This window comes from Megachile rotundata, chromosome 14 (assembly GCF_050947335.1).
Source record: "Megachile rotundata isolate GNS110a chromosome 14, iyMegRotu1, whole genome shotgun sequence".
In the NCBI taxonomy this organism is placed as follows: Eukaryota; Metazoa; Arthropoda; class Insecta; order Hymenoptera; family Megachilidae; genus Megachile; species Megachile rotundata.
This window is the reverse complement of record NC_134996.1, coordinates 12054175-12081578: the sequence shown is the minus strand read 5'-3', so window position 1 is coordinate 12081578 and position 27404 is coordinate 12054175. Positions and strand designations below refer to the sequence as shown.

Below are 27404 nucleotides of genomic sequence, written 5' to 3'. Positions count from 1 at the left end.
GACCTCCAGGTCTAAATGAATATATCTTTAATATGAGATACGTGTTAGAACTCACGTATGCTTAACATTATGGAGACTGAGATCTAAATGGATACATCTTAATTCGATCTGAGGCTAACAACGCTCTCAGCATCGACAAGCGCGTAAACTGGCGTTAAATTTTCTAGGATGGTACCAGCAATTTTAGCGGGTCATCGGCGTAAAGTCGATGCTCATTGTAGGCTGGCGTTCACGAGGATGCGAGCAGAGTGGACCGTTGGTGGGTGGACAGGGCAGAGTAGGGGGCAGACAGCGAGGGCAGAGGAGTTAATGGGGACGAACTGTAGAAGTGGCTATAGTCTAGTGGCGTGTTAGGGCCAGGGCCATTAAGCTTAATGACATAATGAAGTAAATGGCTGTGCATGCCATGCCACGCCGGAGACTATAGCTTATAACCGCCGGGCCTCCACCCCCGCGCAATATACCGCGTGCCAGGAATTCCTGACTTATGCCTCCACTGCCCAGTCGAAAGGGGTAGCTCTAGGGAGGGTGCTACCACCCTTCTCTGTTTCTCTTTCGACTCGCCATTTCTCCGTCGTTCTTTCAACCCTTCGTCTATCTCTCGCGAATGTCTCTGTTCCATTTGTTCGCCGAGGCTCTTTCTCTGTTCGTATATTACGTAAAGGGTTGTCGGTAGCACACGTGCTGGAAAGCGAATTTATTTCGGGAATTGCCAAGCGTCTCCGTCACTCTATCCCCCGTTTTAAAAACCTAACCCTCTCGAATTTCCTGCGAGGACTCGTAATTATGCGTTTCGACTAACGGAAAGGTCGCGGTCGCGAGCGTTTAATGTAACGCAAAGGTGGACACCTTCCCTGCTCTCTTGTTTACCGGTCGCTGCACTCCTTTCACCTTCCAGCTTTTCTCCCAGCCACTTTCAAAGCCTGATAGCTGCAATTTCCAGTATTAATTGGACGCGTGAATGGACCGTGTCGTTCCCTGTCTTTCGAGATTCAAGCGAAGAGCTTCGAGTTCTGGCGGGAGCTTTCGGCCCATTTGTCGCGTTCGATTCACTTGTGACGACCTGCTAGACCCATGAGCTTCTCCTCATTCATGCTGGTTGAAAGAGTCAAAAGGGGCAATTGCTGGCGTCATTTTCAAGTAGCCTTTTCTCGCATAGTCGGAAGAAAGACTCTGCTATCTAGGCTAAAGAAATAGACGATTCAAATACTAATTTATTTCTGCGCGTATGGAAAAGCTTAATTTAAGAGTGTTTGAATAGGTTTTGAGCACTCTATAATTACATCAACGTTTCGGACTAATTTGTTGAAGAAAGTTTGAATAAATCGATCGATAGATCGTCTCGAGAAATCCTTGAGAGCTGCCCTCGAGCATGGAACAAAGTACGTAGGTACGACGAAGGTTAAAAAAAAACCGCGTTGTTTTCGGGCAATCAACACTTCGTCCATTGTCCTTGGCTGGCACCTGAATGCGTGGCCATCATAATATTCACACCATTTCGTATAGGGTCGAATTTCGAGCATGGCCACCGAGAATGGTTCGAGACGCGCGTGAAAACACGTTTCTGACCACGAGGCGCGAAGAAACCTATGGAAGGAAAAAAAGTAGAGAAAGAAGAATCGGAGAAACAGAGCGGGTTAGTCGAGGGTAAAAGAGTCGAGAAGCGCTTCCAAGAAGAAGACTATTCTACGCCCACGTAGAATCCGTTATTCTTTTCTTTCCTTTTTCCTCGCGTTTTCTTTCCCCATCTTCTTTTTCTTTTCTTATTTTATTTTTCGGCTTCTATTCATTAATTATCGCCCATTGAAAGGGGGCCAGGCCGTCCGATTGTGCGATCCCAGATCGATGAAACGCGTTTCACCGGTAACCGTGATTAAATCCGTCGCGTTTTTCGCGAAATAACCGGTCGGAGGGTTTTTTATTCGAGAATTTAATTACTGCCGTATTATGCACGCGAATGCTCGCGATACGAGCGGAGCGAATCGCTCCAGCCGAGAAACAACGTCGCGATTCCTGGCGCGCTTAGAAGAAAACTCGCCTTCGTTAATTATTCGTCTTCGTTATCATTGTCGGGGGTACTCGAACCTTGTATCTGAAAATAATTACCGTCTCCTCTCCTCCTTCCGCTTCTTTATACCCTCCCTTGATAACAAGCGACTCCTGATAAACCCCTAACATTTTCTATTTAACCAAACAAATTTCATTTAGACGAATTAACACTGCAACTACCTGACTGCTTCCAGATTTCTCATTTTATATTACAAAATTTATTATCGTCATTTTATGGAAATGTCTGTTATTTTGTTGAGGTAAAAAATAGTTCTATATGTTACTTGTGTTTTGCTCTATATGTAGTTCTATATGTTACTTGTTTTGTTCTATATGTAGTTCCATATGTTACTTGTTTTGTTCCATATGTAGTTCTATATGTTACTTCTTTTGTTCTATATGTGGTTCTATATGTTACTTGTTTTGTTCCATATGTAGTTCTATATGTTACTTCTTTTGTTCTATATGTAATTCTATATGTTACTTATTTTGTTCTATATGTAGTTCCATATGTTACTTGTTTTGTTCTATATGTAGTTCTATATGTTACTTGTTTTATTCTATATGTAGTTCTATATGTTACTTGTTTTGTTCTATATGCAGTTCCATATGTTACTTGTTTTGTTCTACATGTAGTTCTATATGTCACTTGTTTTGTTCTATATGTAGTTCCACATATTACTTCTTCTGTTCTATATGCAGTTCTACATGTTACTTCTTTTGTTCCACATGTAGTTCCACATGTTACTTCATGCTTGATTTATATATTTGCCTTCTAATTTTACTTTCAATTCCTTGATAAACGTCGGTAGTTCTAGCGTTAATGCTTGGCGCTAAAATAAAAAAGAGAAAATTGCGAAGCAAAAGGAAACGCACGGAGCGAATCGAACGAATCTCCAGAGGGCCGATCGAAGCCAGCAAATTAATTCGACCCCGAAAACATCGTGGAAGCATTAGCAGCTTACCCCTAAGCTGCTTGCCGGTCTGTTACAAGTGTTTTACAGCGTGTTACATGGTGCAGCAAAACTATCCCGGGCTCGAGGGTCCCTAATCTACCGAAACATCCCTCGGGATGTATCCGAGCATCACCACTGCACTCGGATACGCTCCATTCGCCCTTTCGGCCATGTAAACGACCGCGTTACATGTTTCACGCGCTCGATAAATAATTCCTGGCTCGATGCATTTTTCAGGCGTGCTGGTATTTCGGGGTCCTCAGAACTGTTGCTAACATTGAGAACGATCGAACGTTAGCTCTTCTTTCGAGTATTGTCTCTGTTCAGTTTAGCATATTGATACGAAGTGATATTGCGTGACAGTGAAATATTCTTTGACCGGTAGAACATGTAATATTTTCTACCACGTTGATCGCTGAATTAATAATTTCTTCTGACATTATTTTTCGCGTTGCCTGTAGGAAGATGCGACGTCTGGCGTATCAAATTGATGCGTAACGTCGTTTTCGTATACGATGGGGTTGGAAAGCTACGCAATTTCTCTGTTGACCTATCGGGGAGAGTAATCGATTGCATTTTACAAGAAACACTCGCCAAGGGCTTCAACGTACACGTTCATCATCTACGTCCTTACAGAAGGATAAAAAAATCCTCCATTTTGTCCACTTTAATCTTGATTGAATATAAATTTTCTTGAGCAAGTGTATCGTGAAGCGGCATAAAGACTCATTCGTTAGACGGCGAGGTAATTTCACGAAAGAGCATTTATCCGTCCTCGGAAACGAATTTTCAATTATCAGACACAAAAGGCCCGGGGTAATTCCCGGTTTAAAACGTCTTCGCGATGCACGGAGCTGGAAGGGAGAGGAACGAAAGAGAGGACAGGGCGGTGCCATGAAAAGATTTTCAAATTAAATTTCAGGATTAGTACCCTGGTTTAATACGGACAAGTGACGGCAGAAGACGTCCCAGGGGTGTGCTACGTGCTACCTTCGCCCTCCCCATGGGACACCGTGCACACCAGGCCACTGTGTAACAACGATGTTCCTACCCCTACTGGTAACGCTTCGCGCCTTTCCATTTGCTCGATGCAAACTATGGCCTTCTCTTTCTATACCTCTTTCTCGGGCCTCTGTCCAGCTGGACTATTTCAGGAGGGATGCTAGAATAAACAGAACCGGGGAAATTTGCCGTAGTGAAGGACTTATGGGGTTGATACTTCTTGTATCTTGTCAGCAAGATATAAATTTTCTTGATATATATATAGGTATATAGTTCTTGATATAGTGTTCTGATAAACAGATCAAGATCTTCAATGTTGGTAGAATTGTTGTTAACAATAAATATTAAGCTGTGACGGTCTAAGAGACTAGCATCAAGAAGTTTCAGATCCCCTGTTTGATAAGTGCTGTTACATTGCAAGCCACATTAAGTAATGTACTAAGACTTAATAATGTAGATCCTTCAACTCTGTAACAGTTCTCCACCCTTCGAAACAAATATTTACGTGAGGTGCTAGCTACCACTGTTTCATCATAGATGATGACTCCAGATTTTTGATGGAGCTAACTGTATTTCTCAATCTCATAAGAAATGTGAAGTATCATTTGAAGAATTTTTACCCCACCATTTTAAATGAATAGACGTGCATCGATTTCGACGGGGTAGGATCGGCAGCGATCAGAGGCTGCATCCAGCAGGATTAGAATATCAATTATCGAAGAAACACGGACCCCCGGGATCTAAAGAGGTTCTATTATGTTTGAGCGCAAGGAAGGAAGGCAACCAGCCAGCCAAGCAAGGCCACGGGTTTAAGGTCTTAACAGCTACTAAAGCAAAAGCTCCTTCTGTCTCGCTCTTAAGCACGGAAAACAAGCCGTGTTAGACGAAGGGGTGTATTGAGGGCCGCCATTGGCTATCCACGCTCCTTTATTGCCGGTTGCCTGGTAACCGGCCTGCCGCCGACACACACCGATCGCAACCACCCTGCAAACCACCCTGGAACCCGACGGGAACGCGCACACCCTCGCCTAGGAACACCAACTCGCAACCACCACTACCACCACCACCACCATCGCCACCATCTCTCGCCACCCTCTCCTCGACGCTCCACCAGACACGCACACACTCGCGCCACCGTTTTCTCAACCTCTACGAACGAGCGCACACCCTCAACGCTCACGGGGGTGTGCGAAGGAATCTTCGTGTAATCATCCTTAGACCGCTCGACGTGTGCGTGCGTGAAACAACCCTACCCTGAGCCTTGGAGTGTACGTACGCATGGCGTGAATATATTTAGCGAGGAAACTACCACTGTTTTCACGGGAGAGGGTGTTTCGAGAGCCGACTCTTACTCCAGCCTGACTCTGTACGCGCACAAAGTCTACCACGCTCGCTGGACGAGAAGACTGTGCAAAGTTTTCTCGAGCTACTGCGTTTCTTTGTTTTTATCGGTGACCAGATACCCTCGGTCATTGTTCCTTATCTATACGTACTTCTCAAGATGCTGTTCTTAGGGTTGCATTATCAAGCTACTACGTTACAAGCTTTGGATGTAGAATTTTCAGTGGTGGTCAATTTTAGTGATTCAGTTTTTGTTTTATCTCAAAAGGTACACTCAGTCGGTAGCAAGTTAATTTATATAAATATGATATGTGTGTACATATGGTCACATGTGAGCTCGTATGTGGTCACATATGTATATCATATCATATATAAATATAATACATATCACTTGTATCTTTCATCTCAGAAGATATACTCAGTCAGTAGCAAGTCAGTTTATATAAATATGACATGTACATGTGGTCACATGTGAGCTCGTGCGTGGTCACATATGTATATCATATCATATATAAATATAATCCATATCACTTGTATCTTTCATCTCAGAAGATATACTCAGTCACAAGTGAGTTTACATAAATATGACGTGCATGTACATGTGGTCACATGTGAGCTCGTATGTGGTCACATATGTATATCACATCATATATAAATATAATCCATATCACTTGTATCTTTCATCTCAGAAGACATACTCAGTAGGAAGTCAATTTATACAAAAATGATATGTATCTACATATGTTCACATGTGACCTCGTATGTGGTCACATATATATATATCTTATCATATATAAATATCATAATCCACATCACTTGTGTCTTTCAAATCCGTCACATACCACATACGAGATCACATGTAACCTCGTATGTGGTCACATGTGACCTCGCATGTGTGTGACAGATTTCGTTGAAAGATGTGATGCGTATTATATTTGCAGTACCTGCTTCCTTCATTGAACCCAAGGTCTCAAGTACCCTCATTTTGTGGAAGCTAATCAGTGCACGTCAAATCCAATAAAGATGGTTAATTCGTAATAACGCTATATCACGGCCGTAATCTTGCGTTCTCGAGGAGATTAAAAACAATTGCTTCTGAAGTGGCTACGTGCACAAACAGTGTCTCCCTAGGTTCCCGAGGGAGGTCGCGACATCCCACGATGTTCGAGTGCACTACGAACGGATTAGATCCAGGGCAAATTAGAGGAGAGAAATGTTCTCTCGTCATTGGGTAACCAGAATATATATGTACATGTACATATCAGGGTAGAAGGGCAAACGTGTCTCTCCGTAATAGCTAACTGGATTTGATTAATCGATTCGGTTACAGCCTCCTACTTAGCCATCGTGACGCTTCCTGCCGCAACTAATATCGATCATTCGAAAACAATCTGCAATGTTTCACTTTTCCAAAATTGTGTTACAGAAAAATTGCGTTACCGAGTGTTTCACTCGGAGCTTAGGGAAACATTCTACTCGGAATTCGCTTGAAGTATTCAACGATGTTCCAATCTTCGAGATTTATTCCTCCTCCGGGTATTTGGGACAAACCGTCATAAAGATACGTCGGAGTGACAGTTCCATTTTCTTTGAAAATGGTCCACGTATGCAAGGTTATTGGTTGGACTTGTAAATAAGCGTGCTCAAGCTGGAACAGGAAGAAACGGGTGTAAAGAGCCTCTCCTACGATCTTGTAAAACAATGCGTGCTAGGTTGAGCCTCAAATATTTCCTATGCGACTTATTTTCTTTGAAATGTCTCGGACACTTGAGTTCTTGACATTGGATAGAAATTTCATTAGATTACTTTTACAATTTTATTTCAATTATTTGTCACAAGTGGGTTTTTGATGTGAACTAATTCAAAAGTGATGTACTTTTCTGAAGTTACAGCTTTTGATTAGATTTTGTAATCTGGGCGTTGCTGGACATTTCAATTACTTTAATTTGAAAAATTAATTATTTTGGCTGAAGGTAGGGCAACGTTCTTCAGCGTCTTTAGTCGCTACACATACAGAGCGCGTAAAATAGAGCGAAATTTACTTGGCACAGTAGTCGAAAAGACACTTCTGACCACTGTAGGGATTCGTGTATGCGTCGAGAAGAAACACTGGATAAAATTAAGCTTGCACGCGAGAAATTTGCTTGAATCGACTGAATGCGCCCGACGCTTCCTCATTAAGTTCTTCGTCTTCGCGACGACGGAATACTTTCCCATCTGTCGAATTTAAGACGACGGTTTTCGTTGAAAATAAGATCCACCGAATTAATTAGTTCATCGAATCTCGTTTGAAAACAAATTTCGTTCACAAAAAAAAATTCATTTCTTTTTGAAATGTCGCCAATGGAACGTTCCTTTGACTTTGAGGAAACGTTTTGAAAAAAAGCGGTGAAACGCAACCGACGAAATGAACGCAAAAGAGCAGAACGCGAGACGAACAAGGAAGAATTAACAATGCTTTACAAAAGCAGCCTTCGCTATTTTCGCCTTGTATGCGCCGTGGGTCGCGAGCAACCGTGAAACTACTCGACTCGAAAAAATTCAACACGGAATTCCTCTTTTGCTTCTCTGGCCTTTTTCCGATGCTCACGCATTCGGAAAACTAGCTTTGACCGTGCCTTGCGCACAAAGTTGAAACACTTTATTTTGCACCCACCTAACAATTTATCCAATGCGATTCTCAATCGCTATTTCGAACAGAAAGGGTACATTACACCCTTGTCAAAGACTAACCATCGATGTCTTGATCGTTCATTTTATTTCTGGATTAAACGAATTTCAATTGCAGCGAAAACTTAATAGATGCTTTTTAAATATATCAGGAAATTTGCTCAATTTTTTGGTAGGACTTTCAGAATGATATTTTAACTTTGAAGCATTTTTGTGCAAGCACCTAAGACCTGACTTCAGTATACATTATATTTCAGTATACAGAATATTTCACATATGTACATATGTCACATATGTAATACTTCAACAATATGTCACTACCCATTAAAGTATAACTATGTTACAATACTACAATATACATTAGTATATTTCACATATGTACATATGTACATATGTAACATGTTGTTGAAGTGTTACATACGTACATATGTCACGTATGTAACACTTCAACAATATGTCACTACCCGTTAAAGTATAACTATGTTACAATACTACAGCATACATTAGTATATTTCACATATGTACATATGTACATATGTAACATGTTGTTGAAGTGTTACATATGTGACATATGTACATATGTAACAATATGTCATATTCAACAATATGTCACTACCCATTAAAATATAACTATGTTACAATACTACAACATACATTAGTATATTTCACATGTGTACATATGTCACATATGTAACACTTCAACATGTCACTGCTCATTAAAATATAACTATGATACAATACTACAACATTCTGTTTGTACATTATGTTTACACTTAACGTTTGAAAAGAATCAACGAATGGATGAAATAGTTCCTGCATTTATTCTGAGACATTAATTTTCTGGTTTGAATATTAATATCAAAAAATGTGAAACTCAACTTTAACTCGGTGTGAATTAAATATAAAAAGTGAGAAATTTTATTTCGATAGAATTTTATTTATATTGTATAGAATTTTGATGGGGCATCGCGCAGAAAAATGTGCAACATGGAGGTAAAATTTCCGATGAGAATAAACATGAAAGAAGTAGGACGTGTGGAGTAATAGCGAGCGTGACGTCAGCAATGCGTTTCGTGGGTCCAATTAGTCGAAGAACACGTATAATTGGAATTAAGCTCTTAATTAATAGTTAATTAGCCGCCGGTAGTAACGGCACCGGCACCACCAACAACTGTAGTAACGAGTTAGCCCCGGGGAGAGGGTTTCATTGTGGGAAGAGCGGCGCGCGCCGAGCCGGTTTTCGCTCGTTAATTCGAAATTAATTTATAATTGATAATTAATTTCGGGCCACGGGTCCTGTCCTGGCTGCCCGTTCCAAACCTTTCTAATTTTCTGCCTCTCGTGGCCACCGGGGAAAAAACTGCCATTTACTCGCCACGTACCAATCGTCACTAACGGCATATTTAAAAAAAAATGAAGGAGTTGTTTTTCTCTTTCTGTATCATAGGAGCACCGTTAGCTCCGTAATTGGAGAACCTAGAATTTTTCAGATGAAAAATCCGACCGGACAACAGGCTTTCGTGACTTTTTCCTTCTATTTTTCACTATTTTGCACGGCAATTTTTTCTCCTTGGAAACCGTTCCATCGAACCGTAGGAAATTCCGTTATCGGTAATCCATTTTCCGAGTATTCTGCCGGAATATCGAGTGTCAAGTCCTTGCTACGACAGTCGATATCGAGTAAGGGAGGAATTTCTGTTTCGATCTCGACCACCGTTTCCTCGTCGAAACTCGTCGTGTCGTTAATTGAGTTCTTCCTTTTTTTCTATTCGAGATAATGCTTTAAACTTGACGTTGCAAACGTTTGACAAAAAAATTTCGGGATAAAAGAGAAAGTGGGACTGCGTAATGTGCGCTCCTTAGTGGCGTGTCGATAGTTACAAAGGGTGAAATTGGAACAGGAAAAGAGATCAAAGTGTTGGGCGAATTTGGGTTACGTAGGAAACCTTGTTCTCCACATTTTAGTACTTTTAATTGTGTCTAACGATCTGGAGCTTAAACTATAACTTGCAAGCAGGTTGATGATTAATTACGATAACGTTCATATTTCTATTCAAAAATGGTAGATTTTCCACAAATATTTAGGGAGACAGGGAAAATGAAAGTTTAAGTAGAACTTGGTGTCAGTAGATGCAGTCGTGCGTAGCAAGACTGGCGCAGAAAATAAGATATTACTCTTTCAACCCCCTGGGAGTATTTTGATAAATTTGACTAATGACATACTTCTTCAACTGGGACTAATTTTACTCGAATTTTTAATTCGGAGCAAGTCCATAATTTTTTTTGTAATATAGCTGTGATTAGTTAACGTACCCTAAATCATACTACAAGGGGTTGAAGACAGAAGTATACATAACATTTATCTGTCCATAGAAATACATCACCCATAACATTAGCATCCCTTACTCACCTAATTACAAATTTTAGAATTTGTCAATGCAAGTACTTGAAGAGTCCTGAAATCTTAAAACTTAAAACTTATCCAAAACAGAAATAATCCTTTTAATAATCACAAGTGTCCTACACAGTCTTTTTCACTGCACCAATGCTTTAATCCATGAAGTGTAATTTTCTGAATAAAATTTGATTTTCGAAAGTGCAGTTCATTAAAGATGAAATTTTTCTCGTTAACTGATATCGAGTGATAGGGAAGCAGAGTCAGGATACTAATACAAGCTAAACATTGAACGTAATTTGCGTGGGATACGCATGGTTTCGATTCATTGGCAAGTCAGGTATAATGGGTAATTTGATCCTTGATGTACGCGCGGCTGGAACAAAGCGGCGTGTATAATTATCAATTACAGTCGGTGCTATGAAATGACGAGCTCCGAGTCTAATGGACCGTTACTGCGCGCTAACTGGCGATTTTTTTGCGAAAATACTCTGCGGAGAATACGTTGCAAATTTCAGCGCTATTGGATACTTTGTGATCAATTGCGCAACTTTGTCTTATTGCTTTGTCAAGTCAATTTCATCTTTCAAGACTGCAACTTTTATTATTACGTTACTCTTTGCATAAGGGTGCTCGCATTTACTGAGATTCGTTCAACAATTTGAAATAAATATTTTTTAAATGAATTCAGAGTGTTATACATATGTATAATGATATATAAACATGGAGGAACATTAGATTATTTTATTGTGTAAGACAGGAACTGTTATTATTATTTGTCTCTTTTAATCCTTTACACAAAGATGCTCATATTTACTGAGATTCATACAGCAATTTGAAATAAATATTTTTTAAGTGAATCCAGAGTGTTATACACATGTATAATGATGTATAAACATGGAGAAACATTAGATTATTTTATTGTGTAAGATAGGAACTGTTATTATTATTTGTCTCTTTTAATCCTTTACACAAAGGTGCTCACATTTACTGAGATTCATACAACAATTTGATTTGCAATATTTTTTAAATAAATCCAAAGTGTTATACCCATGTATAACGACGTATAAACATGGCGGAACAATAAATTATTAAGTAAGACAGGAACTTTTATTATTATGCATTTGTTACTTTTAAACTTTTGCACAAAGGTGCTCACATTTACTGAGATTCATACAACAATTTGATTTGCAATATTTTTTAAATAAATCCAGAGTGTTATACTCATGTATAACGACGTACAAACATGGTGGAACAATAAATTATTAAGTAAGACAGGAATTTTTATTATTATGTATTCGTTACTTTTAAACCTTTGTACAAAGGTGCTCACATTTACTGAGATTCGTACAGCAATTTTATTTACAATATTTTTTAACTAAATCCAGAGTGTTATACACATGTATAATGATGTATAAACATGGAGAAACAATAGTGGCAATTAATGATAAGATAATAGTAAATCATTTAACTAAAAAGTTTTGAGGTTAACATCTGACAAGAGCAGAAACAGCTTCAAGTGCAGAGGGTTGAAATATTTGTTTCAATTTAAAATATCATTGTGCCTATCACTACTTGTAAATACAGAGAGCTATCTAATCTTTAAGACGTTTAAAAATAACATTGTTTAAAAGAAGTCCAACAAAAGTAAATAATTTTAACGATACTGTTACAGGTGTGGGTCACAACATAGAATCAGGAAAAGACTTCACGGTCGACGGTCTCTCCGGTTTCAGCAAAAAGAAGAAAAAGAAGCGCCGTCATAGGTGAGTGTCTCACCCCAAACATCAACCACCAATGTTTAGTTTACCATTATGTCTCCTAAAATAGAAAAAATTAAATTGACCCGTAAAATCAGCGCGATAGAAACACGCGTGAATAATTAATAACCACTGGGGAAAATTTTCGGCGTTGCATCGAGGACTATTCTTCCGTGCTTTCCCTTAATTATCCGCCGAACAATCGTTCGCAATAATGATAAATTTATTCCGGGCCAACGTATACACATCATTTCGAACTTTTCAACGTGTAATCGGTGGTAATGAGTTTGCAGGAATTTTGAAGCGACAGATAATCCAATACCAATCATCGTTCGCTAATGATTGCACATCAGATGAACGAATTCATCCTCAAATTATTTATTGAAAAATTTAATTATAGAAGTTGATTTCGTTCCGATATTTTGAGAATTCCCACCATTTTGCGTGCAAACTTCACACGGAAATATTTCACATTTATCTTCAAAATAATTGTTCTGAAGACCGTTCAAGTTTTGTGTAAAACTTTTCATGGAATGTTATGGAAATGTTAGGGGTAGCAAACTGAAAGTTTCAGTAATTTACCTTTCAAGTTTTGTGTAATTTAATTAACTTGTCAAATCATGGACTTAACCTTAACATAAGGGGTAACTTGTTAACTGAATAACTGATACATCAACCCTTCTATGATAAGAATGTTAAACTTCTGAATTTTTTATTTCGCATCATTCTGCTTCCATCATGTACATTTTACAAATGTAGTATTTAAAAACTTGAGAAGTCAACCACAATTGTTAGCGATTTAAAATACGAAGAAAGATTGGCAGGTGTGAATGTCCCCATTGAGCGTAGGCTAGCTTTAAGGGAAAAGCTGTAATGGCATATAACTAGGTTCATACGGTTGTTGCTCCAGGACGATCTTCACGTCACAGCAGCTGGAGGAGCTGGAAGCAGCGTTCAAGGAAGCCCATTATCCTGACGTGTATGCCCGCGAGATGCTCAGCCTTCGAACCGATCTGCCCGAGGACAGGATACAGGTGAGCGAAAATCAAAAGACCTATGAAATCCGACCTCGTGACCTACGAATCGGAAGCTCGATACCACCATCGTAACCTTGCCTCGCTGAAATTCGCGACTCAGTGGTATCGTGTTTCTCGATACTCCTGAACCCGATCCACTAGAATCGATCTTATATCCCTCGAATTTTTTAGATCCACTCCTTGCTAATTTCTCGCCACAGTTTTCGAATCGTGAACGAATGTTTGCACATCGCGTAAAGCTCGCAATATAATTCGCTATCACGAGCACAATCCGCTTGGTCGATAATTTCGTTCGTTAACGAGAATTAACAACGTTACACGCTCTTGTGAAAATTTACCGTGTCGTTCGGGCACGATCACACGGCATAATCACCGAAGATATAAAGCTCCAATACGTTTTCACGCAATTACAATGAGCGTTCGTTCTGTCGACGAAAATTCCCCCGTAGAGTTACAACGGTGAGACTGCTTTTTGCAAACGGCTTTCGCGGCTGCGTTTTATTCGTCAAAGAGAATCGTTATCAATCAACGAACGTTTGGTATTAGTTGCACTCGTATAAATTACCATGCAATTAATTTTGTTAATTTCTACAGCGTCAATACGAATCTGTTTATTTCCGATGCAATTCCGCAATTAATTTTCATGAGATTATTTTTCTTTCGTTACAATTACTGAATTTTTGTTACAAGTAACTCTATTTCTTTATGTTTATTACTCCACACGGGTTATTTTTTATTTTGAGGTCCAAAAGCCTCGCACCCCATTTTTTCTATTTACAATCAGTGACTGATAGAGTCACAAGTATCTCTATTTCTTTAGGTTTAGTGCTGTAATGTGTTCATGCACACTGGTCAATTTTTATTTTGCAAAGTATTCAAGGGAAAAATCTTGCACCCCATTTTTGGCGCAAACCCCACTCGCAACAGTTTCGATCTCGCGGTGATATCGCGCAGAATTATCGACATCGCGTACAAAGCAGCGAAAGAACAGTCGCGAAAGGGGTGGTTCAGTGTCGGGTGGAGGGTGGAGAGTAGCAGGACCAAAAGGCACGACCATAAAAGGGAGAATTTTCCCGGGCTGACGGTTAGTTACCGCGGACCCATGGAGTACTAGGCTCAGATAGGTTTCCGCATGGCGGACCCGGGACAAGCTTCCCTCTCTCTCCCTTTTCCCTCTCCCTCTCCAACCCTCCCCGTGTACCTCTCGTTCTCGATCTCTCCCCTCCGGCGTGCGTGCGCCACGTTGTCAAAATCTGGCCGAAAAACCTAGACGCGGAAAAGGGAGAAGAAAATCGGAGCGTGGCACGTGGATGAACGCGCGAGTAACGTCCACAGGTATCCGATACGCGGCGAGCGTAGAGCGCTGATCGCGTTTCGATATAATTCAGAGGGTGGGTCAGAGGGTGGCGGTCCGCGAGAAGCAAAGGTGGCAAAGGAACCGCCGACGAAGGTGTACAAGGGGTAAACGGACCGGGAGTAAGAGCAACGAGGACGGGCTCCGTTCGAAAGACGGAGAGAGGCGGAAGGAGGAAGGCCACGAAGGCTTTGGAGAAGGGTGAAAAGACAGGAGAGGGGAAAGGATAGGTAGGTACGGAGTCGCGCTTCACGGGGTTGTTGAAGCTTCGTGGCTGAAGCGTGCAGGCGCGTACACACAGAGAAGAGCGAGAGGAGAGCGGCGCCGTGAAACGACAAAGCGGCCATTGCAGGATGGGTGCGGTCCCGCGGGCCAATCAGAGAGACGAGTCGCGGACCGGTCGGCCAATCAGACCGCGCCTTCCATCCGTCTTTTGTTTCTAAATTTGCGCGCGCGGCGGGGACACAATATAACGAGCGCGGGGACGGAAAGAGGGGTTGATAATCGTTAACGGTGATATTTTTGTATGGGAGTGCCGGCTTTCTTCGTCTTTTCTCTACCTCCACCTTCAGCCTACCCTCCCACATGCTGCCACACACTCCTCCCTTCCACATCCTTCGGTTCGCTATCGCTCTTCTTCTTCCTCCTCGTCTTTGTTTCCTTCGTTTGCCGCGCGAATACGCTTCCGCTTCTTGATGTAGACTGATTCGCGATCTTCCAACGAGCTTCTTCGTCTTTTGCCGAGACCCTGTGTCTTTTCTAATCCCTTTGTAGCTTCCTTTGTCTACTGCTGCGTTTTGTTTCTCCCGCGCTCGGGTGCGCGCACACGCGTGTCCCGAACCGACTATGCGGGCGCCTCGTCGCGACGCACCGGCCAGTTTTCATATCGATTAGGACCATTTTCTGGCGGTTGTTAAGCATAGAACGTCGCTAACCTTTTCTTGCTACAACTTCACAAAATATTCAGCAAAACAAGACTTGCCATTTTCGATCGAGCAATCATCAAAGTATTTTCTCCAAACAAAAACCTTCATGTATTCCACAACTAAAATTTGTCGTTCTGAAACTAAAATTTGCCAAGTTATGAACTTACTATTTACTAGAGAATTTTCATGGCATGAAAACTTTCAGTACACGAAAATACAAAGAGTATAACATGCATGACTCAAACAGAAATAGTTCCTACCCTGAAATTTTACTAATAAGTTCCCATAGCCCCGTCATCGAATTAAACCGTAACGAACCGTCAACGTCGAAACGAAGAAAGGGAGCGGAAGTGGCTGCTTCCGCTATCGAACGAAATTATCGCGTCCAGCGAACGACTTGACGTTGCACCGTCTGTCAGTTCCGCGCGTTGAGGTGTTATTACTCGATTAAACGAATGAATTCGTTCGTTCCAAAGTGGCACGAACAAATTAATTAGTTACGCCCATTGTGCACGCTACATCGAAAAACCTGGCTCAAGACACGTTGTCTCTTCATCAGGACAATGCGAAAAGTATTCCCTTTGACGAGACATGATTTTCGGTATCGAGAAGCTTTCTCATTTCGAGGACGGACAAAGAGATGCAAGAAGCAGGGAAAGGAAAAAGAGTCTTTCTTTGAGAACGAGGGAAGAAATATTCCTTTTCCTCGCGAAATGAGAAACCAAGATACTCCATGGCATTCTCGCTTGCTCGAAATACAAAGATTTTTAATACACTCTGACGGATAAGTTTGTGGGGATCGTAATAATTACCGGTCTTTTCAAGTTTTCAGAGCTCACTCGATGAAAGAAAGACTCCCGCGGTGAAGTTAATCGAAATGTCTTCGACAGACGCGACTCAATTGTGCACACCCCGATTGCAACTGTTTCCGAATTATCTTTTTTTAGCCTAAGAAGAAATAGTGTTTAGTATAAGAAGAAATTTCAGTGCGCAGAGTCTGGTTTCCAAATTCACCCCACGAACCGATCGACTTGACTGCTCGTTATCGCGATCGTTCTCGTGCTCGCGACGAGGCTGCGTCTGATTGGCGCGGAATCGTTCACAAACGGCGGTAATTTCGGTGGTCGGAGGGTTACGACTTCTTACGGGGGTGCGAAAATTACAGGCTGCCAGCACACGTTCTTTCAGACCGTGATCGATGTATATAACCGTATAGACGCAGGGGTCCTAACTCGCCAAGTGTTTCGGACAAAATGACACCGCGAATCACTGTTCAATTACTGTTTAATTTTCCCGTACGCGTGCGCTTAATAAATCCTCTCGCCACGGGACTTTTAACTGCAATTCCGCGTGCTAATCGCGTTCGAACCGTATGATTTTCAGTGGGTAATGTGCGGCTTCACGATCATTTTTGTTATATCGTAATTGCACTCCGATTCGGCTGGCAACTGTAAGAGATTCGAGCCTGAAGAAATTCGAAACCACAGAGTACAAAATTTTATGAACGATAATATTCATCAAATCCAATTTAACATACATTTGCCAGATAATCTCTCTGCTGACAACGTTGATAAAATATCTCGAGTCCAAAGACTTCCGTTACAATCAAAGCTGAACTCTTCCTAATTACTCTAACGGGTTTGCTATCTTGCTCGAACAGAAAGACGTTTCCCGGTTGAAGTTATCCGGGTAATGAGACCCAAGACTCCCACGGGCTCGTTCGAAAAAACAACACGTATCTTCGTAAGCGGCCCATTAGCGAAGAATTTTGACGTGGCTCAGACAATCGTTCGCGGCTAGGCGGATGGAAAGCTGTTCTGTTAAGGAAAAAAAATTGACTTCAAGTAGCGAGGAACGGCTCGCGAGACGCAAGTCATCCACGAGGATCTCTGGAGGGTTCTCAGCTACGGCTTCCACGTACGTTCCTTGACAAAGGTTCCAAGGAAGCCCCCTTTCCTGACAACGGGGCCCCATTGTCGGTTCACGTTCGGCCGAGGCGCCATTGAAGATTCGAACGGCCTGCCAGGTAGGCAGGCGGTCTTCGACATTTTTTTTCTCCTTCGATCATCGTGCACGATCATCGTTGGCCACCGGCTCGATACGCTTCGTAGCCGTGTAATTATCGCCTGGAACCATTAGTTCGTGTAATCGGGATCTTGTGGTGGTTTAGAAGCGCCCACTTGATCATCCGGAGACTTCAATTTACTTTCGAACGGTGATTAGGATGTTAACACCTCACTCTGTTTATACTTTAGCTATTGATTTAATCGAGTATTATTTTAGTTTCATCTTCGTATGTTACGTTTGTTCAAGGTATCACATACTGTGTATTTGATTAGAGTTCACTGTTTTATATCGCCATTGCAAGACAAATAATTATGTCTACACTGAGTGTCAACACAATTAACTTTTTCCGCTAACCAGATGATACAGATTAAGGAAAACCGATAGAAAAGGTACTGTTTCTTTTAACCAAACTCATTATCGAATTACCGTTGTCTCAGGTATAATCGAATCGGAAAGTTAGCGAAGCTTTTTCCATGGTCCGACAATTGTTACGTCGCTTTATAAAGGAAAGAGGATCTTTTCGTTTACAACCCGGTCAATCTTTCACATAATTCAGTAGCAGAAGTGTTCCGCGAGGAAACATTGGACCGAAAGCAATTGAAGAATCGAGGATCTTTGTCTAGCGAGATCGAGTTCGAACGAGCCTCTTATTCGGTTTTACGATGGCTCTGACGACGCTCTCGGAAATTCTCGAAAAGGAGCGCCATTTTGTTGGATCCAACGAATTACTCTTCCACGAACTCGACGAGCGATAAAAGATATTGTTCCTTCAAGTTGAATTTTATTTCTAAAATTCGAATCGTAAACGTCTCGTTGAAGATCAAACTTCGAAGGCGTAAGAATGCTGGACCCCTGAAAGAAGTCGTGGAGGATAACAGAAAATTAAGTGCGCGTTTCAAGCAGAGCGTAATCGCTGAAATGAAGCATAATCCCCCAGTCCGAGCATTACGAATTTTCATTTTTAATCCACTCGTTAGCCGACACAATCCACAATTTGCCGGAGAGTGGCGCATTACCAGCGACAAGAACAAAACCGGCGTTCATGCTCCCTTCCTCTCGACCGCTACCAAAATGGCTCGCGACAATGACGTCGGCCGAGAGAAGACATCGAGCCAAGCGAAACTCGCCGTATCATTCGGCAGCGAATGAAATCGTCGGGTTACCGGAGGGTCCTGGACCGTTCGGGTCGTTTAGACCGATGAACAGGAAGAAAGGGAGGAAAGGCTGAAAGTTTGGCTCGTTTCGAGGATATAATCTACCGGAGGAGAAGAAAGTAACGAGGAATCGAGTTACGTTCACCACCCACCCTCTTCAACCCTCTTCCGCTCTACTTCGATCTTCTCTGTTCGCTCCTCTTCTCGTCCGTTTCGCGGAAAGAAAGCCAAGCTAAGAAAGGGTAATGGCGCGGAAACACGGCTCAAATGACCCGCGAATTTCCAGCGGACGGAACTTCCTACTCTCTCGTACTCTTTCTCTCTCGTGTTTATGTTTAATAGGCAGCTACAGTCGTGACTCGACGTGAATTATACCGGGATATTACCATTCACACGGCGAATTTATGGTAATTTTCGTCTCCTAGACGGTGCTTAACGTCCTGCGGTACGCCAGATATGATCTTCCTTCGATCTGCACTTATTCAAATTTCAATCTCTATGAAGTGTTATGCAGTCGAGACTCTTACGTAATACCGCAAATGTCTCTCAAAATTTTCACATTACTGAACAATGTACTTACTGTAGTTTATACGACTTGCACTCTACGAAATGTTAAGTGTTTAGAAATTTTAAGTATTGAAACTTTTTAACATTTTATGCTGCATCCACCATTTACCACATCTTTCTTCATTTTAAGTATTGAAAGTCTTTAACATTTTATACTGCATCCACCTTTTACAACATCTTTCTTGATTTTAAGTATTGAAACTTTTTAATATTTTATACTGCATCCACCATTTACCACATTTTTCTTGAACACTTATGTATCACAACTTAAACACGTACCTGACACATATTATCACATATGCACATATATTATCACATATGCACATATATTGTCACATTATGTACATGCTATAAATTCGACAGCAATGTCTGAAATAGACAAGATATCATATGCAAATAATAACGAACTTCAACTTTAAGTAAACCTTGACAAAACTTGACAAAGATGGAACAAACTTTTGAAGAACCGAAACTTGAATTTCAGTTGGAATTTTTTTTATAAAGGATCAAGTTTAAGTTCTGCGATTACCATCTGGCCGATAGAGATTGTCTACAGACTCTGTTATTCCTGAGGAATTTTCAATGCTCTTGAGGGCGGGGTGACAGGTGGATATCCTGGATAAAGGACCGAAAAGGACTCCGTTCGAGTACCTAGTGAAGACGTTAACACGTTCTACAGGCCATGCTAACACTGTGTAAACAGCATCAAGCCCTCGAAATTAGCCATTCTTGGCTGGGTAAAATAAATATTTTCGCATCCGACCATCGTTAACGGATTATGAAAATCCCCCTAGAGTGATGTAGCTATATTGCAATAACTTTGTCAAATGTTACAAAGACCCTACAAAAATTATAACAACTCTTGTGTATTAAAAATCTAAACCTTCATATCTTCAATTTCATTAACAGACTTCTAAAGAATAAATCTTTCCTAGCAATTGAAGAAGTATTCTTGCTAAGAAGGATTCGAAGAATCAGAGGAATACTTGTTTCCTGAAAAGAGTCGAAACTCAGCCTGCAGCGAGGATTCGGAGATGTGGCGATTACGCAATCCGTGTTAGGAAATTTCGAGGCTGGTTCCTGCCCAATTATTGATTTTGTCTTTTCGATGGCCACGGTCGCGACAGGAAAGCGATGCACGCTCACACTCTCGGCTCGTCAGGCTACGCACAGAGGGGTGCACGCGTGTGTGAGCTGCGCCCGCAGAAAGGGGGTGGGTTACAAAGCTACGAACGCATTAAATACTCGAGAGCTCGGTGTCCTCGGATGAGCTTTACGTACACCTTCATACGCTCGCACGCACGGAGTCGCGCACAAAGACAGAGGCTAAATTGATTGCGTCTAAAATCCAACGAGCTTTCTCGCCGTTTCGTTGCCGGCAGCCGCGACACCGCCACGAAGATGGCGAGGAACGACCTTTGTGACGGAACGACCGATGCGTTTCACAAAAAAATATATATAGCAGAGAGGATTTTTTTCTCCGGTTGCCTCTCTTTTTTTCCAAGAGCGCGCTCTCTTCTAGCCACCCTCTGTGGATGCATGGAAACGGATCACGGGGGTGGCTCGAGTACTACGTTTCGCCTCGCGATAAATAAGTTTTTCGCCGAAAAACGCGATCAAAGAAAGGCCGAACTAATGGGGCGGACTCTCAAATTTTCGGATTTCTTTTAATTAGACCAAATTAACATTCTTGTACTCTCAAACAAGCATTTCATAAAATATATTATTTGCAAACGTCGATCATTCGAAGTAAGAATTTTGATAAAAAGCCTGATCAAAAGAAATTCTGAACGCGTCGATGATCCTAAACCGAGCGAACGTTTTTGCGCGGTCGTTCGCATTCGGACAATTTTTCTGTATAATGTGCAATTTCCAGTAAAGTTTTCCGACAGAGTTGGATTCACCGTTTTTCCCCCTAATTGATCGCGAACGAGTGGCCTGTGTAAAAAAGATTCGTCTCATTGAACGTTCAAACGTTCGCTCTCGCCCCATCTCCGTTGGCGTCATAATTGTCGGTGGATCGAATTAAAATCGAATTACCGGATTATCGCGTGTGATTCAGCGGCCAACAATTCCCTTATGGGGGATGCTTATAATCCGCTCGTAAGAAGCGGCCGATCGTTCGCGCATAAAAGCAGGCCGGTTGCATCGTCGACCTACGAATCCAATAGACCGTGGACCCTGCGACCCTCGTAATGGGGTTGTGGCCAGCGCGAAAGCTCATGAATTTTCTATCGCTCGTCAAATGATTAAATGATCTTCACGTAGGGTGGCCCTTTGACTTCCGCGTCTAGACACTGACAAGTGGCGTTCATCCCCCTATGAATAAGGCGAACCTTGCGTGGTGACACGTACACTTATTTTTTTGGCAATATTTAACGGGTGTAGTGTACTGGACAAATTTTTGTAATTTCCATGACGGAATTTAAGGGGGTGAGAAATCGGTGCGATTAATGTTTGAACGTTCCAAGATTTTCAACACAAAGATTTAATTTAAGATAATCGCAATAGGTAATATATAAAGATAACCAACTTCCACTATCGAGATTTGGTGTATTTTAGCATAAAACTATATTTAGCGGACAGTTTCTTGGGCGCCTGTGGAAGGAACTCGTAAAACACGCCGCAAACAAAGCGATGAATTCCGGTTGGCCGCATTCCACCCTAAAAATTGACCAATATCCCTCGGTACGGCTGGGTCCAGACTCGAGGCAAATAAATAAGGGCCTGTAGCGTGGAAATCGGGTTCTGTATAGGAACATCTAGCAATTTGGGCGTTGCAGGATTGTCAACGGTGCCGCTTATAAATTCTAATAAACCCCATTGCACCGGGCGAAATCTAGAGACAAGGGTGGGTACCAAGGATGAGGAACTCGGTGGACGGGAACAAGGGGATACTGGATACTGGATATAAATCTCGACTAACCGAATTAAGTTAGAAGCATGGGCCGAAGTTTCGCCACGCCCTCGTCGCCGATGAAACGCTATCGAAACCCGGAGTCTGCGTGGTGAAAACTGTGGCGAGAGAGGAAGAAACGCGGCGGAAAAGGGGGTGTGGAAGAAACCGCGACTTCGAGATGCGCTGTCTTGACGTTAATTAATGCGGGCTCTTCGGAAATTAGCGGGAAAAAAGACCCGCAATGCGTACGCTTCTACGCATCCTTCACTTCTTCCTTCAGAAGTAGATTCAGTTTAACGGGTTTAGTTTAACGGACTTATATCGAGTTGCATTGAGAGCATTGTTATTACCATGGGACCGATGGTAAGGCATAATTGCATTCGGCTAACGTAACAGCTTCATCAGGTTTCCCGTTAGCTCCACTGCAATCGAACACCCCAATCAGATGATTTTCAGTTAATCAATACCTAGATATTTCGGGAAATTGCAAAACGGATTATTAATGAAACGTGTCAAAAATTTCCCTTTATGCCTGCGGGAACTAAATCGTGATTAACGGGACCCTCTTTCCTTCGTCCAGCAAGTGTCCCACCTAATGATGTTCCGGCGCGTGCCACTTCACGGCATGGGGTCTACCCACGAACCCCATGCTCCCAGCTAACCGAACTATTTGTCAGCCGATGACCAGTAAGAAGAACATGCTTGCACGAGCATTATGCGGCAAACGAGCGATGCGTTTTTCGAGGGTTTAACTTCGCAGCTCCACACGTTACTTATTGGAACAGATTAATTGGCTTACGGGCACCCTTGGTTGTGGGAACATTATTCCCGCGGATGATCAACTGTATCGTGCTAAATGATCTGTATGAATATTTGATAAAACTCTGACGCACTGTGGGAAATTGAAATTCTGATCGTCGATGGACTTTTTAGATGTTTGGGAACAGGGTTCCTAAGGTCTCAGGGTTAGGAAAAGAGTTTGGACTCAAATTGAACGAAAACTTCAGATATTAACATTTCATCTAGAACCAATGATTACAGCAGGTCCTTATAAAATCAATCAATCGATCAATCAACATTTGATCCTCCTTTCAAATAAAAAAGGAATTTGTAGAAATACTCTTTAGATTTTTTTGCAAGCTATTATAAGTAGTATTATTGTAATTAAAATATGCCATACTTCATACATAAAAATTAATAACTATTCGTACATAATAATCTTGGTAAATTCAGAGTTTAGAGTTTTATGGTTCCTACGCAAGTTGCCAGTGAAATTCTTAAAATTCCGCTCGTACTGCTCCAAGTTCTCATTCTTGCCATCTCGATTTCAAAGACGCTCGTCTGGAGGATCCTCGGCGACAGGGAAACACGATCACGCGAGGATAAAAAGGCAAGAAGGAAGAAAGCGTTTAATAAGCACGTAACGGACATCTAATACGTCTCGTCGTCGAGTTTGAGCTTTGACGACACTGGCAACGGAGGGTTGGTTGATCGCGTTGGAGGGTGGGAGCGTGGCGTGGCGGAAGAGGGAGAACCAGAACTCGATATCTCATTATCGGTCGATCGTAAATTGAAGTTACCGGTAGGGAGTAACGAGATCTCCAATTATCCTTGGGACAGTATCGGCTTGCGTGGTGTGTACAGGTGTTGACGTGACGATGACTCCGAGGAAAAAAGCATTCGCGTTATTGAGCTTTCAAAAGTTAATAGAATATTCAAACTAAGAAGAATGTAGATATCGACTTGAAGTTTAAGCTTCTGTAAAAATAGTGTTCAAATTAGAAGCAAGCAATCAGTTTTCCAGTCTTCTGATGTTTTCCAATCATCACAAAGTTAGTGACAAATTTCAAAACATTTGAAGTTAGAGTGAAAAGAATTAGAAGGAACCAGAAGAAAAATAACGGTTTGGCAATGTCTCTCTCGACGGCGGAAAATCAAAAAGCTTTCGGTTAGGTAGACCTTCGAGGACCCTCGTCCTGCCAGTACCTGACGGCAACTCTTCAGCCTCGGTTTCAATACGTGGTGCCGGTATCGAGGCTCGAGTGTTGCGGCAAGAAGCAGGCAGGTGGGTGCCGACTTGTCACGCTCCTCTTTTCCCAACTTCCTTGAGCGTGTTTCCGCGTCGACATCCTGCACACTATCGGTGACTTCGCGAGCGTGTATCGTATCGGTGTATTGGTAATCCATTGGAAGTAACCGCGACTCCCTCTGTTCCTCAGACCAACGTCACCCTCTTTCAACACAGCTCGACCAACTTGGACGCGGTAATACCATGGTATTCGAGTCTTTCCCTCGATCTTCCTATCGATGTCCTTCTCTCCATCGCGGTATCGTCGTCCTCGTCCACCTTCAGTATTCCCTGTTTCTCCTTCTCTACCCCTCTCTGCCCCGTTCCACTTGCCTGCCTCTTCCTGTCGCGCTTTATACATCGGCCTCTCTCTCTCTTTATTCCCATTCCCATTCTCATCCTCTTGTTTTGGTCCAATAGTCAGTCGCCGGTCTGATCGATGATACGCCAACAGCCAGTACTGCGCATGACCGACTAAATACAAACTCGCTCCTTATTATACCGGGTGTGCCAATAAAGAGGGGGGTGGCGGGACAGAGAATGGAGAAAGGACGAGGCGTCGACGGGGCACAAGGGGTGGGAAGCTCATCGTGCCGGAGTTCTAGCTCCTTCGAGTCGACGAACGCTACCATAAAGGATCCTCTTCTTTCTCGTTGCCTCGTTGCTGCTGCTGCTCCTGCAATGCAGCCCTGGACCCTTCTTCATCCACCTATATACGTGTATATACGCGTATATACGTATCCATTCTGTTCCCGTACTTTCGTCTCTCGACAACCTATTCCGGCATGCCGAAGGATAAATCCCGGTACCCGATTTCCAATCCTGAACAATCTTAAACGCGACTCATTCGCTGGCTTTCGGATTTCAATCGCCTACGAATCTTTCCTTTTTTATATCACTCCTTTCTCCCTGTATCTTTTACTTCTTTCCTGCTGTTAGGTTTCCAGCTTCTGACTTCTTGCAAACTTCTTGCTTCATTTCTTGTTTCAACTGTGTTCCATGTTGAAAACTACAGTGTTGATTTTTTAACAGATGTTTAAAAAGGATCATCAAAATTGGTTCATTGGTTTAAGAGAAAATTGTGGACAAACGTACATACATACATATACACACATGTGTACATACATGCATACATACATACGTACATTATACACATGTGGACATATATGCATACATACATACGTACATACATATGCACACATGTGTACATACATACGTACATACATATTCACATATGTGGACATACATACATACATACGTACATACATATACACATATACACACATATGTACATATACATATAGATACATATACACACATGTGTACATACATACGTACATAGACACACATGTATACATACATACTTACATACATACATACATACATACCTATATACATACATGCAGATGAAATACAGAATCTCCTTTTTGAAGTCGATTAAAAATAAACCTGAATTTCCATAAAATCTTCGACAATGCAAAAAACCAAAAAGAGTTTGAGATTTTTGTCAGCATGAGAGAAGGTAGATTGTGTACCCACTCTGAAACAGACATCGATAAAGCGACCCAGCAGAGATGCTTCGTTGAATCGTTCGAACTGCAAGTACATTTAAAGTAGATTTCATCGTGGTTCGTTGCTGAAGCGCGCAATCGCTGTCACGAATCCGTTTGGAAATCGAATAAAACAGCTTTACGATCGGTACAATCATTTACGCGTCAGCGAATAGAACGGCTGTCCCCGATCAACGACAGATTTCCAACAGGATTCTCTCTGGTTCTCGACCATCACCATTTCTGCGACATAGCCTTCGAGTTTGCTTTTCTCCTTTCGTCTTTCCACATTGACGGACTATTACCGCACGATTTTCATAATAGCGTTAAAAATTGGAAGAAGATTCATGTGATTCGGTCATAGGTCTTTTAGATCCAGATCAAATATTTTTTAAACCTTCTCATTTATTTATCAGAAGACTAACTGAAAGAAAATTAAAATGTTCTGAATATTTTATATTCAGGAATCCTTGATAATGCAACTCAGATAAGACTTAAATTTCAAGTTGAAGAGTATTCAAAAGAGTAAGGTTTGAACAGTAAGTCAGAGCATGGGAAGAGGTTAATTTATTTTGCCTTCTCCGATGTTCCACACGATATGAATTCAACGTTTGCCATTAAAATTATTTAGATTAAAGCTTCAGTCTTTCATGAAGTTTTCTTTATCCGCTTATATTAAGTTTGTGACACACAGGTGAGCCATGGGGTAGCGTTAATAAAGCGAAAGCAGTTCGAGAGCAATGCAACATTTGCATGTTGTATTTTCCTGGTTGGCAAGGGGGTGGGGTCGCGAAAAAAAGGCCGGCCAGCTCGTTCGAGGCTAGGCGGAAGATAATTTCGGGGTGGCAGCGCAAATTGACAGGGCAACGCGTTCCCATTCATTCGAATTACGTTCCAATTCTGCCGGTGACTTTAGCATTGTTGCTACAAATTGGTACACGCCCTGGCCTCCGGCCCTCGTATCCACCACCCACTTCTCTCCTCTTCTCATCCCTCATCCCTGGTCTGCCCGCTGCACACGTCTCGCAAATGATGCGTACACGATTCTTTTTTTTAATCACATCCTCCGACGATCACGTACGAGGAATGCGTCTGACGGATTGACCGTTAAATGGAAACTGTTCCACAAAATTTTTCCTCAAAATGGCCGACACGAGTCTCTCTATTAATCCCTTAACCTATAAATTCTTTAGTCTAATTATTATTGCAGTAACACTGAAATGTTAGGGTACTTCAACCAATCTTTATTTATACAAAATTTGATCTTTGTGAAATTCAACTAATGTATACAGGTACATTTAACTGCAACCATGAGTTTGACTTATAAGCCAACCTTTAACAATTCATAATTATCAGAAGTGTATGAGAAACAAATTACCGTGACTAATTTACTACTGATTAGTTCGAAAACTTGCAAATCTAGCTCGTTAAGGTCGAAGCCGAGGGTTGCGTGACCCAAGAACCGGCACGCGTCTTCGCCCTAGGTGGTCCCACGATCGGAATCGTTAACAAGTAACCTAACAGCCACGGAAAACAGAATAACGAGTAGAGGATCGTTTAAGCGTGATAGTTAACTAGAAGCTAGCGAACCGCACGCACCGATCGCACG

The 27404-nt window shown here is 41.9% G+C and overlaps 1 protein-coding gene across 2 annotated transcripts in view; it reads left to right on the top strand.

The window, feature by feature from the left end:
* LOC100883611 (uncharacterized) overlaps positions 1–27404 on the top strand; it is a 54628-nt gene that overhangs the window by 24106 nt on the left and 3118 nt on the right. For both annotated transcript variants that reach the window (XM_076539843.1, XM_076539842.1), the window contains 2 exons: positions 12089–12179; positions 13084–13207. In XM_076539843.1, the coding sequence (XP_076395958.1) occupies positions 12089–12179; positions 13084–13207 (215 nt within the window). The remainder of the gene's footprint in view (positions 1–12088; positions 12180–13083; positions 13208–27404) is intronic.